Source organism: Falco cherrug, chromosome 13 (assembly GCF_023634085.1).
Source record: "Falco cherrug isolate bFalChe1 chromosome 13, bFalChe1.pri, whole genome shotgun sequence".
Classification (NCBI taxonomy): Eukaryota; Metazoa; Chordata; class Aves; order Falconiformes; family Falconidae; genus Falco; species Falco cherrug.
The window spans coordinates 23,584,465-23,598,020 of record NC_073709.1 but is presented as its reverse complement, the minus strand read 5'-3'; the positions used below and the strand labels follow the sequence as shown (position 1 = coordinate 23,598,020).

At 38.2% G+C, this 13,556-nt stretch overlaps 1 protein-coding gene across 1 annotated transcript in view; it reads left to right on the top strand.

The window, feature by feature from the left end:
- Positions 1–13,556, top strand: part of KCNH1 (potassium voltage-gated channel subfamily H member 1) — a 187,452-nt gene that overhangs the window by 90,181 nt on the left and 83,715 nt on the right. The window contains exon 9 of the mRNA XM_055726116.1: positions 3,346–3,598. Coding sequence (XP_055582091.1) covers positions 3,346–3,598 — 253 coding nt within the window. The remainder of the gene's footprint in view (positions 1–3,345; positions 3,599–13,556) is intronic.

The window sequence follows — 13,556 nt, the reverse complement described above, 5'->3', positions numbered from 1 at the left end:
CTGTGGGCTTGAATACAAAGTAAAATTCGTTTTGTCTTTGTGGAATTTGAATGTAGTATTCCATGTGTAGGTTGAAGGTATTAATGAAAACTGGAAGTCATTGGTGTAATAATAATGTATTGTTCGACATCTGCCATATGTGAGGCAAATGTTATCATCCTAATTCATTGCATTTACAAGTGAATTCCCACTGTGTCTTTTAAAATAACAAATGGTCAAAACAAATGTACAAAAGCAACTGCATGCCACTTTTATATTAGTTGCCAGTTTTTATGGAGGTAGATACTGGTTTTCTTCTGCTTGTAAATACATGTGATTTGTGGGGTGTTTCATTCAGGAGACCATACCAATGCTCTGGTGGCCAGCCTGCTGGTTGGTGGCTTAATTTAGTATTCTAAGCTGTAGGTGCTGCAGTTAAAAAGCAAACAATTTCATTTCTGTCTAGCTGTTAAAGCATCGTTACGAAAGAGTTGAACAGATGTGGCCTTGCACTGGGCTGTCTGGAGACCAGTGGGTACACAGGGTACTCTTTGCTTTACTAAATTGTCTTCAGCATATCTACTGTTTAGATCCCAGACCATGATTCTGGGTAGCACTGTCTGTCGTAGTAGCTTTCAGAAAGAAATGGTATTTTAGTGCTGGATAGTGCTGATTAGAAGCTGCTCGGCCTGTTTTCTCACAAAGTACCTTTGTGCAGGGTTAAGGGTTTGAGGTAGGTACATTTGGGGAAGGTGGAGAGACAATATCCGAGGATACATAGTATAATGAATGCCCGTGCTTTTATTCACCTCCTAGTACAAGCTCCTCTCATCATTTTAACAAAGCGACAAGAAAAAACTGCTATGTAATACATGTTTGTTTTAGCTTATCTTCAAAGTTCATTCTTGGCTTCCTCTGATAAGGAGAGAAATGCTTTAAGAATGCCTTTAGAGACAGCAGGATAACCAAACCAAGCACAACTCACTGTAGCCTTTGAGAATTATCTTAATAAACAAGGAAAAAAGTCTCCAATTATCAGGACATCAAAGAGCTTAATTTGATGCTGTTTTCAATAACTGCTGTGTTCATAGCTGAACTGCCAGTAGGGATGACTGTAAAACCAAGAAATCAACTTTCATCTGCGTAGCAAAAGCTAGCAGATAGGAGACCGACTAATGGCTGTGCCAGCCCACAAACGCAGGTCTGAGCTGGTTTGATGCCTGTGTATATCTTCTGGGATGTCATGCAATGAATAAACATGTATTGCTCCTGTGACAGAACAGTGGTAGTTGTGCTGCTGTGTAATGCAGTGCAGCTTTCTACAGATGAGGCAGATATTTAAAGATGAACTTAGCACAGAATCAATCTTCTCACTATTTTGTAGGCCACAATTTTGTCAGTTCAGTGTTAACTTCAGGCATGCCAAAGAGTGAATAATCAGCTAAAAACAAAGTCTGTAAGTCTAGAAAATGCCAGTGTAACAAAATTTAACCAAGAGCTGCTGAAAGATTCTAAAATTAATCCATGAAGATATGTTTCTTACCTCCCATATAAATGAAAGTCTTCTGCCATTTTTCTGTTAACTCTCAAATGTCTTTAATCCCTTTAATTTTTGTGAAGTTTGGAGACAACTTCTTTAAATGGGGAATGGAAAATAAGTTAATTTCCTCTTAGACTGGGAAGCCAAGGGACTTTTGTATAAGAGCCTCATTTTAAATATTCCCTTGTCTATTTAGGTTTTCTTACTACTGCTTCTATTACAACAACTGTTTTTGTGCGTGATAGTCAAGTAACTGTGTCCTGATTTTGGCTGGGATAGAGTTAATTTTCTTCTTAGTAGCTGACATAGTGCTGTGGAGTGTGTGTGTGTGTGTGCAATTCCAGTAGCAAAGTTTGGCAAGCCATCTGCAAATACAGAACAGTTTGTTGCCAGAGTAAATGAGATAATTGCAAAGACAGCTATGGTCACTGCCTGTGTTCCATGCTGGTCTTGCTGGCCCAACCCATTTCTGTGAGCCTGGAAAACAGAACTGGCAGGTTTGGCTGCTGCTCCGTGTGGGGCAGCCAAGAGAGATCATCCATGAGTGCCCTACACTTCAGCACTATAGAAATATATCTCTTTCAGAAGTAATATCTGTAATAGCAGGTCTGCTTGGAGGTGGGCCAAAGATGATGATATTGGTGGTAGAATCCTTTGCCTTTGAAGTAGCAAGCATAATATCTGGAACCAGTGCCATGCACAGAGCTATGAGCTTGGTTCTCTGCTCAGATCTTGCACAGAGCCCCATTGTAAGGTATAGGCATACCCGCAGTGCTCCCTGTGTTACCTTTATGTTTTCCAGGAGTGTTTTCGTCAAAGCAGCCATCTCTTTCCATCCAGGAAAATGTGTGGGAGTAACTCTGAAGCTCACTCAGAGTGCACCTTAATTGGGTGGAATAGTTATTACTGAGAAAAAAAAAATATAATGAGGCAGACTTATACTATTCAGTGTTTTTCTCAAACAATATGTACTGAGATGTACTTCATCCCAGACTATCCTCCAAGGATTTTGTCATCCCAAAACTCTGTTCATGTTAGGTATTTCCAGTGTTTTTGCCAGGAACTTTTAATCTGTACATGCAGTAGTAATTCTGTATTCTTTCCACTTGGTCTGTATTATATCAAAAACCTTCAGAAATGGCCCTGACCAGTACCTGCTGTGCTAAGCATCGGTTTGTGTACCCTTAGGAGCACATATCATGAATTGCCATGAGGGCATTTGGAAGATCAAAAGTTGCCCAACACAGTATCATACCTTAAAGTCCCTTTCTTGTGTGAACAAAAAACTCTACTGTCAGTAACAGCCAAGAAAAGGGGTGAATTTGAATACCTGCAAATCTCAGTATTATGAGTTAATGAAACTTGCAATAACTGGGTGTTTTTTTGCTAAAGGGGTATGAGATTATACTTCTTTATACAAAATTATCCCACTTGGAGCATATAATTTGTGCAGGCTTTTCATGGAATATGCCTATCAAGAGTGATCCACCCTCCAGAAACAATCCTTCAGGAAGCTTTTCTACACCACATTCTGTACTGCTGTGTCCTCAGTTTTATTGTCTTAAAACCCTGAAGCTTTATCCTGATAATTCAATATCCAGCAGAGCCTGTTGCCGAGATGCAAGCATTATTTTCCTTTGGGTATTGTAAAGTAGCTTAAGTTAGTGTTGTGGCTTATGTGTATAGATAATATAAAAACAAATGTATGGACTGAAACTGGAAATTTTGTAATGAGGAAAGTAGTTCATAAACCCTGTGTAGTAGACTAGCAACAATAGGCATATATAAGCCGTGCATAGGAATTGATTGCCTAATTTCCTTCTCAGGTGTTACAGATATGCCCTAAGGACATGAGAGCAGATATCTGCGTGCATCTGAACCGCAAAGTTTTCAAGGAGCACCCAGCCTTCAGGCTGGCAAGTGATGGGTGTCTTCGAGCACTTGCCATGGAATTTCAGACAGTGCACTGTGCCCCGGGAGACCTGATCTACCACGCTGGCGAGAGCGTCGACAGCCTTTGCTTTGTGGTTTCAGGGTCTTTGGAAGTAATCCAGGATGATGAAGTTGTTGCTATATTAGGTGAGTTTCACAGCTGATAATATGCATTGTGCACAAATATAGATGTGTTGAGCATTTTTATAGCCTTTTCTACTCAAGCACTTATTCTTTTAAAAGCTTCAGTCAAATTAGCTTTACCGCAGCCTGGTGAGCTGTTTTATTGTCCTTCCTGTTCCACATAGGTAAATAGGAAGGGCAATCATCTCCTCTCCAGATTGCTTCAACCCTATTCCTTCTGGCCAATGGAAACTCTACTTGAGCATTGGGATCCTGGTCATTCCTGGGGTTGTCCCTGTCTTACCACATCTCTTTTCATCAGAAATTCCATTGAGGACTTCAAGAAAACTTTTTTTTAAAGTGCCTGGCTTCCCTGCCTCCCTCCCACCCCTAGTAATCCACTTTTGCTGAAAACTTTCCAATTAGATTTATTTAAGATCTCATGCTGAAATAATATTTATCTCTTTTAAAGTCAAAGTAATATAAAAATGTAGAGCTGATCTGTGTTAACTTGGAATGACAGCTTTAGGTTGGAGGCATTAAAAAAGAGCTGATTGTGGTGTGAACATTTTGAGGCAAAGCTAGGAGAAGAGAGTGTAATAATATCCAGTAGATGTACATGAATCATGGGGTGGATGGAGCATTGGGGAGGTGATACTTATCATTTGATACTGTCGGACCCTTTTGTGATAAGGTAAATTCTCATGGTGGCTTAATCCAGTACCTGCCACTCATAGCAGCCTGGAAAAAGAGAAGAAAACAGCTTGGTAATCTTACGCTTTCTGAACATGTACACCCAGCTCTTCAAAGAGGAATGTCTACTGAAAATGAGGGGGCTAATAAATATGCCAGCTTCAGTTTTTCTCTACTTCTAAACAGGATTTCATATATAGCATAAGGTGAGTGTAGTGTCCTGGGGAATCAAGTTCATAATATTTTCTGCCACAAAAGAAACTAAAAAGATGAAGAGTAAGGGGATAACTGATTCTCTTTTGTTCTGGAATCATCATATAGCTGTTCAGTGCAATATGATACTAGCAACTTCTGCTTTTCTAAGTTGTACATCAAGAATTTACTACCTTTTGCTGTGTTGAACTCTTGTGAATTAACATGGTTAATTCACAAATGTAGAACAAACTAAAGCCTCTCAGTTTGTGTCACCTCCTCCTGTGTCCATCACAAGAAGAAAACCTCGAAACATCTTGCTGCTTTATGTAATCAGTATAGGAAACGAGCACTGAAATAGAATTGTTAAAAACTTCCTTTAAAGATACCAATTTTCTCCTCATCTTTACCAATGACTTCCATGTTTTATCATAATACTTACTTTAGAAAACACACTGCCTAGATTCCTTGAGAAATCAGTGTTAAGGAAACCCAAACCCCTCATCTCTGCTGCTGCAGAGGAAAGCTACACATAAATGAGCTGATCCTTTGGTATCTGAATGAATAGAAATAATTTGTTGTTGCTGTGCTCCTGGGAAAGTAACTGTTGACCCCCTTCCCTCTACACCTTTATTTTTTTGGAATATGCAGTCAATTCTCTGGCTTGCACTAAAGTTGTTGAGCTCTGTGGTTGTCTTTGTGAATATTGTAATCTGAGAGGAAAGTAAAATGAAGTGGAGTCTGTGATTCTGTGAGATTTCATTTTGGATGTGTATCAAATGAATACACATTTTTGTGTATTCATTTTCTGGACTAAGGAATCCCTTTCCTTCCACACACTGTATCTTCTTCCCCCAGGCTGTGAAGCCTTCTGCTGAAGATTTCTGTATCCTGATAAGAAATGATGTGGTTTATTAACTTTTTCACTCTTCTAAATCAGTTGGACTTCTCCCTCAGCATTGCATAACGTAACCACCATGTTACTGAAGGGTGCTGTGGGAGATTTCCTCCCTAAGTTCTTTGTACTGTCAGTTTTCTTATCTGTAGAAGAGCAATGATTTTTTTTTTTTTTTAATTTGATGTTCACCTAAACTTGTCAAGTTCTTGATAAAAATACACAGATAAAACATAGCACTTCAAGAACAAAAATAACATCTGCATTGTACAAGGAACGTGATTGTTGCTGATCGCTCAGCCAGAACAGCCTATGCTGTAAGTTTTGTTTACTAATCACAACTAAACATAGCTATGAACATCAGGCATGTAACAGCAAACCATGTGAGGAATTCTGTAGGGTAATTTTTGTTAACAGGTGTGTCGAAGAGATTGTAATTTTCTCTCAGACGTTCTTGAAATAAAAATAAAGAATAAGTGCATAAATTATTCAAGGTGAATTATTTGCTCACCTTTAGCTGTCACTTAATAAAGCAGCCTTCGCGATTTGCAGTGTAGCCTGTATCTTCCTTACGACAGAGAAATAAAAAGCATGTCTAAATTAGTCTGACTGCTGTACAGCATTACATAAACCAAAGGCAAACGGCACTTAATCCTTCAAGAATCCAATTCATATGAAACATTTTCAAGTTCTGAAATCATTCAGCCTTGCAGATTGGTATATAAAAATGCATTGTGCAGCCCTGGAATTTGGAGTGTATTGTGTGCAGTTGCATAATACCAGTCCAGATCAGTTTCATGTAATACCCAAGAGACAGGTACATTCTCAGTTCAGGCTTACGTTCTTTTAACAAAGCACTGACTTTGATTGACTTGGATTAATACAAGTACTGAGTTGAAAGAAATTGCACACAGGCCAGCAGTGAAAAACTACATTTTTTTGTGTCCCCTAAGATTGCCTTCCCTATTACTTTGACTTGGAGACAAACACAAAAATGAGTGAATTTAAGAAAAAAGTTCTTTGCAGTGTTTACAGTAAAAATTTAAAGAAAACGGATACATTTTGTATGAAGTTTGATCTGTTGGGATGAAAGAAGTGGTTTTGAATTCTATCCAAAATTTCTGCTGAAATAAGGAAATTACTGATGTGCATGCAACACAATCTTTGGATTTGATATGTCAAAGAAACAAAACCAAAAAAGTAGAAAATTATTTTTAAGCCAGGTATTTTATTTACTTGTGATTCATTCTAATACAAATGTGTGAGAAAAGTAAGACATAGCAAGAAAAGCCACTATACTGCTATGGTTTTCTATGTTCATGTGTAAGTATGAGAGTAGGATTATACAGAAGGGAAGATTAGCTAGTGGGAAGCTGCTTGGATGAAATACAATTCTGTTTTCTGTAGTTCACTGTTCTTCCCTTTACACCACTCTTACTGCGTAGGGTGAAGCGCTGATGTACACTTGGCACTTTGTGGAAGATAGAGACAAATCACATAGTCCCTGCCCTGAAGAGAACTGAGCAAAGCACAGGTCATGCAGGACTTCCATTAAGAGACTGTTTTCAACTTGTCTTTGCTTTTAACTTTTCTAAGCTTTCTAAGCTTAACTTTCCATTAGGGCTGATGCTGCTTTATCCATCTGAGACTCATATATCTCTTTGAACTACTCTTGCTTAAAAACTTACCCATTTATCCAAATGTGGTTAGAGAAAATGGGTTTTGTCACTGGTTGTCATCAGAACAATCAACCATTTATGTGCACTTCATTTAGCAGCTCTAGTTTCTCTGCTTCGGAGCAGACCTTTCAGGCTGAGCCACTTGCCATCTGAAAACCTGCCCTTATTGCAGGTCTTTGGAAAGTTAAAATTTACATACACTCAGGAGAGATTTGCTACATTTTAATTTAACAAATATCTTCTTAAAAGATTCCTCCTGAATTAAATTGTTCCAGGTAGGGCCCATAAGGTCTGGCTGCAGCTTGCTTTGAAATATGCAGGGCAAAAAGGATTATAGTAGAAGCATGAAATAAGCCTGAACAGCTAGTGGTTTCTTATTTTAGGGAAGCTTGAAGACCTAAACTGCCTTAAACTGCACTTTTTATATTTTTTTTTCATACTATGAAGGTATTAATTTCTTTATTGCAGTGTGAGAATGTGATTATTTGGAACTGTGGTAATCAAGAAGCTAATGTTAGAAGTCCAGCTGAGCAGATGATATGCCGCTGCTGGGGCTAACAGGGTACTTGGTCCTCCAGCCTTTTAGTCTGGACCTTTCTAATCTCTCCTCACTATTGCTAGAGGAAGGGCTAGAGTTCTTGCATTATGTCTCCAATTGTGTGTGCATGGATAATTTAATTAAAATTATAGAAAATAATGGCATAGTAGCAAAATTAACTTTTCATTGATATTTTCTAGAAATACACAGAAGGACTGGATAGGAGACCTTCTTGGAAAAGGATTTATAGTGTGTTAAAGTGTATGTATAAATATCTAAATGGCTGAGAACGATTTTTGATCTTAAATGAATTCTAAGTTAGATATGACTGATATAATTGTACTCCAAGACTGAACAGAAAATCCCTCTTCTCTAGGACATCTGAAGGAAGCAAGTGATTCTTGGACACTGGTTGATTCCAAGTCTTTCTGATTGAAATCAGGGTAATCTTTGAAATTTAGGAAAACATTCCAGTAAAAAGCTAGAGAGAAGAAGATGACCCTTGAAATTAGGGTGAAAGGCTTTTTTTTTTCTAGATAGCAGTGGGGAAAGATGCATCTCATCTTACATTTTCAGACTTCTGCAAAATTTGTCAACTAATGGCTTCCAGAAGGCCGGATTGAGCAGCAGATCTTCACTTACGTGAATTGTTCAGCGTTGCTGAACTGATCTTGATGATCCCTGCAAGGGGGCCCTGTGTGTATGGATGGTAAGACTGAAGGTTATTCTTGCAGATTTCATTAGAGACTGGGAGCCTTTAAGCCTTTATTTAGCAATTAAAAACGAAAGCCTTAAAAAACACTGCAATCTTCAGAGCTGAGCAATGGATGAGAAAAATAACGTTTGCTAGAAGGTTTACTTAAAAAGAAAAATCAACACCCCTCTATCCCCCAGAACAGTTTATCTCAAAAGGAAAGAAGTTTTCCCAAGTGTTGTATCCCAGCTGTTCTGCGTTTATTATGTTCCTGCTATTCTTTTTTGAGCTAAAAACTTTCAAAAGAGTAAACTTTTTTATTTACTGTTGGTTTAGCAAAGAGTGTTAATCACAGAATCATAGAATATCCTGAGTTGGAAGCAACCCATGAGAATCCTTGAGTCCGGCTCCTGACTCCGCAAAGGGGGCAGGTAAAATGAATGAGATAGGAAGGGAAATCAAGGGCGTAATTTATTGTGAGCAAGGAAGAGCATTTCCCTTCACAAGGACAGTCTGCTGTTGCTATACCTTTGCTGCTATCAATGCTGAAGAGAAATAACAGAATATAGATATGATAGAAGTATGAAAGCATGCAGTAACGAATGTCAAGAAGGGGAATTTATAGTCTAGATCTGGTTGCCACCTTCACCATCAGGGGAAAGTGGAATATAACACTTTTTTTTTCCTTTTTTCTTTTTTTTTTTTTTTTCCTCAGTGGTGTGTGTGTGCAAAGGATGCACATATATTTACTTTTAAGATCACATGTGAGTTGAAGAAGCGAGAACTGGATGTCCCTGAAATACAGATCTTTTATCGTTATTTACAAAGCTATAACATTGACAAGATTAGAGACTGTGGTTTTAACATGATATTGTAGGAGGAGGGTTTGGTGTGCCATGTTTTGTTTCAGCAGGATATTAAATGCTCCATTTGCTTTGTGTGGAGAAATTCCTGCTGATTTAATTTGATCTAATTGCAGTCTTAAAGGAACGTTATAAGAATAATGGCTTGTTTTCTTTACAATTGCTTTAGCTTACTTGTTTAGCCATAAGCATTTCATTCAGATACAGACACAAGAGGTTTGATTCAGATTTTGGTGAGACAGATTTGCATCCAGATAGGACAGTGCAGACTGCAAGGGCAACTGCACCACAGAGATGGTTTATTTTAGAGGAGAGAAGACAGCAGTGGAGAAGTATCATCTGTCTTAGACCTTCTCAGTGGAAAAGCATTGCATCTTCCACGCAATGGTGTGAAGATTGCTTCTCAGCATACTTGAAGGTGTCGGATAAGTTAACTGTGCTGAGCCCTGGTTGCTATCTTTAGATTGTCCCCAGTACCTGAGCTAACTCAGGTTTCCCTGAAGTAAACTGCTTTGTGTGCAATCCCATTTTCAGAATTTAATTGTGTGTTTTGGGACCTGTTGTTTATTTAATGCAGGGTCTGAAAAAGTCCATTACTTCTCTACTTTGTTTTACACCAGAGTGTTACATTTAGGTACACCTCCCTGTGTTAAAAATGCCAAGCTGCTGTGTTCTTAGGCTTAAGAAGTGATTGCAGGATTATGGATGGTGTTAGAGTTTTCTTACTATTTTCAAAGATGGTATCTAACATCACAGCATAGTTTGTGCTATTGAATAAGATGGTAACGTAACCAGCAGTGCTTTGAAAAAGGAATGATTGAAATCAAAATCCAGCTGTATCAGTACCTCTGTTGTACTTTTCCTCTTTATAGTTCAAAGCTCTTTTTTTTTTCAGGTTGACATATATAGGCAAGTCGGACAAGTTGCATGTTTCTATGAAGTGATTCAGTGAACATCAGAACATCAACTGAAGGAACAATTTAAAAAGTTTGATTTCATCAATACGTGTCCAAGCACGCTATTAGCTAAAGTATTAGAAATGGAGATCCAGCTACACTTTTTAAAAAACAATGGCACAAAAATGTCTACATTAATACAAAATTTTAATTTCACAGTGGATGTAGGAGCAGCACTAAAATTTTATTGAGAAATATAGGTTTATTCCAAATAGCGTTTTTGGACAGAGAGTATTCCTTCTTTCTGTGCTCCAGACATCTAGAAAATGTAGTGTGGGTTGACATGAGACATTGCCTATTTTGAGCCAGACATCACTTGTTCTGTGTCTAACTTCTGGTAGAGCATTAAAAGTAGGAATCACCAAAGCCCCTGTCCATTGCTATCTTTAGATGGTCTAAGACTGTAAAGGGTATTGAAGAAACAGATTTATAAAAAACTTGATTAATGACTTGCTGAAATAACTGGGGAAGAGGGTGATTCCCTGCAAATAGAGGCCTCAGTAGTGAACTTCTTGGCACTTCAAATTAGTTGATGTTTTTTCCTATGGTTTCATGTTTTATCATTGTGAATTTATGCAGCTTTGCATAATGTGCTTTGAAGTAGTCTGACACCACCACGTGGAAAAAGTCCCCTTGAAAGATGGTAATGTCTGGCAGGCTACTGGCAGCACTGATCCGTGATGCACTGGCAGCTGAAACTGAGATGTGGTGGTGGTGAGGATCTCTGTTCCAGCATGTTCCTTGATATCTCAGGCAGTGTCAAGAAGGCTTGCCCATCACATCTATGTGTGTGTGTGATGAGGTAGAAATTATAATTCAACAAAGAAGTTGGATTTCTATAAAGGCCCTGATTTCTGGCAGGTGAACCACTGAATTAATTTTCATTTTTGTTTTGGGTAGGGTTTTGTTTCTCTCAGAATGTTTGGAGAAAGAAGAATATTTTTTTTTCACTGAAAAGCCAGGTTAAAAAACAATCCAAAACCTGAGTCTTCATGGAACACTTATTTCTCTTTGTTTTCTCCAAGTTTCAAATTAAGTTTTTTTTTCAGAGGAAGGTTTCTGAAACATTGTTAAATTATCCTCAAGAAGTTGCTAGAAATATTAAATAAAACGAAGTATGCTATAGCTATGAACTTTGTGAGGTTTTAAAAATATTTACTTTATATATTTCAGAAGGTAAAATATACTGTTTTAAACTCTTGTGAATCCTTTTTCTGAAATAAACAAATCAAATTTTGGAGCTTTAATGTAAGCTTCAAGCAATAGCTGTAACATAAAGCCCATTTCTAAGTCATCAGGGAAATAACTCTGAGGATATTGCAGTTTGAGCCTCTCATAGTTGTTTTTTTTGTTTTGATCAGAGAACTAGCATTGTCCATGAAATGACAGCACTGATTGAGCTGTGTTTTTCCTGTTACTTAACCAATGCAAATAAATCCAAATACATTTGTGACTCTAGTTATTTTAGCTGGCAGCTTCTGTGTCTTCTGAGTTTGTACAAACTGGCCAGATATTCGCAACATTTTTTTACAGTAACCATTTTAAAAAAAAAAGGAAATAAAGATATATGAATCAGATTCTGGCGAAGCCTTCTAGGTTTTTGTGAATAAGCCTGGTATGGCCCAGATGACATTTTAAAACTCATCTCAGTAAGTCAAGTAGTGAAATATAATCCATGCTTTATACAAAGAGACAAATAAACACATTAATAATGATAGTAATAATAATAGAATCTTAGCTGTAACTAATTCAACTAATTCATGTGATTGCTACTCATTCTGTGCTCTAAAATAAATGTTTTTATTTTGTCTGTACAGTATATGTGCTTCAAGAGAGAAAATTGATGCAGTTGTGTAGTAAACTGTCTGAAAATCATTGCCAAGCTGTGTTTTAAAACATGAACAGACACACTGTGTTTCTATTTGTGCACCAGGCAAATCACTGGAAGTGCAACTTCAGTTTATTATCACTGTAACACTTCTTTCGGTTTCTGTGGCACTGATACTCTGGCTTTTTTCCTTATCCTTTCCTTTGTCTTATGAGAGGAAAATAGTGATTAAAACCTCTTAGTAACAAAAAATGGTGTATTCTTTGCAGGGCAGTTGGTCATTCGCTTCTCATTAAGTGTCTCAGTTTGCACTTGAGAAATCTTAAGAAAATCCAAAGCAGCAAATCACTTCCATGCATCATCTCCTGCCAGCTGCACTGTGTTGGAGGACCAAACTACAGGCTATCCAGTGGCTGTCAAGTTGTGCAGTTTATCTGTGGGGTGGATACTGAATACTCTACCTTGATGCCAAATGGTAGATCTGGTTTTTTTCTGGCTGGCAGATATTTGTTGCTTTGAAACAATGCACCAAGAGGAAAAATTATTTTTGCTCTGGTGCCTCTGCTTCCCCTGAATCTTTATTCTTTCTGTAAAATGGGGAAATTTAATTGCATGCCTTACTCAGATAAGGAGGAGATGAGGAAAAGATTTTCAGTTGAAGCCAAGTAGACGTCATCACAGAGTTTGACCAGAGTCTGACATCACTGGCTTTGAACACTAGGGGTAAATACATTGTCCTTAGTGGGATGATGGTTGAATACAATTGTAGGACCCTGTGTCATGGACTAACTTCAGATCCTCTTGATTCTGTTCAAGTCTGTTGGGAGGGCAGGAGAAAATTCAGGCCAAGTTTGTTGTTTGTTTTTAAATTTCAGCAGCATTTTAACTGAGCAATCACTAGAATAGAGGCTGACACACAGAGAATCTGTGTTTGCCTTTACAGTGGTCGGGGTGTCTCACCGCTTGGAGGTAGGGAACAAATGCCAAGGACATAGGCCAGCGTGGGTGTTCCAGGGAGCTGTGCTGGGAAAGTCATTGTGCAGGTGCAGCAGCTGCTGTGGATCAGCATCACAGATAACAGTATTTGCTAACACCTGATTTCCAAGATAGGCTTAATGCTACATTGCTGCTGAGGTACCATCAAGCAGTGTTTGGTCATTCTAGCTTATCTTTGGATCTGCTGAGACTATGTTAGATCGCAGTTCTATAGTTCAAACATGCTGATGAAGACAGATCTGGAAGGGACCTGAGCTAGATTCTGGTGTTGGCTGCTGTAACAACTAATTACTATTGATTTGAGAATGATTTGAACATTAATATTTTTTCTCATGTACTGAAAATCCATGGATTCATGTGAATCCCATCAAAGTCCATGACTGACTTGGAAGACCTTCAGCATGTGAGTCCATAGCCTTATCTTCTCACACAGCAGCTATCACACCAAAACTGCACCATGACTCTCAGACACCCAGAACCCAAAAGTGAACTAAGTAGGGCATCAGTCAAAATATTCCACAGAGTCATAGTTTTTCAGAGTAAGGTGGAATATCTCCTGTCTGAGGGCTCTTCGTGTTTGTAGGAACAGAAGACTAAGGGTTGTTCTGGTAGGCACATCTAGGCAATACAGCTGTGATGTGTGAGCGT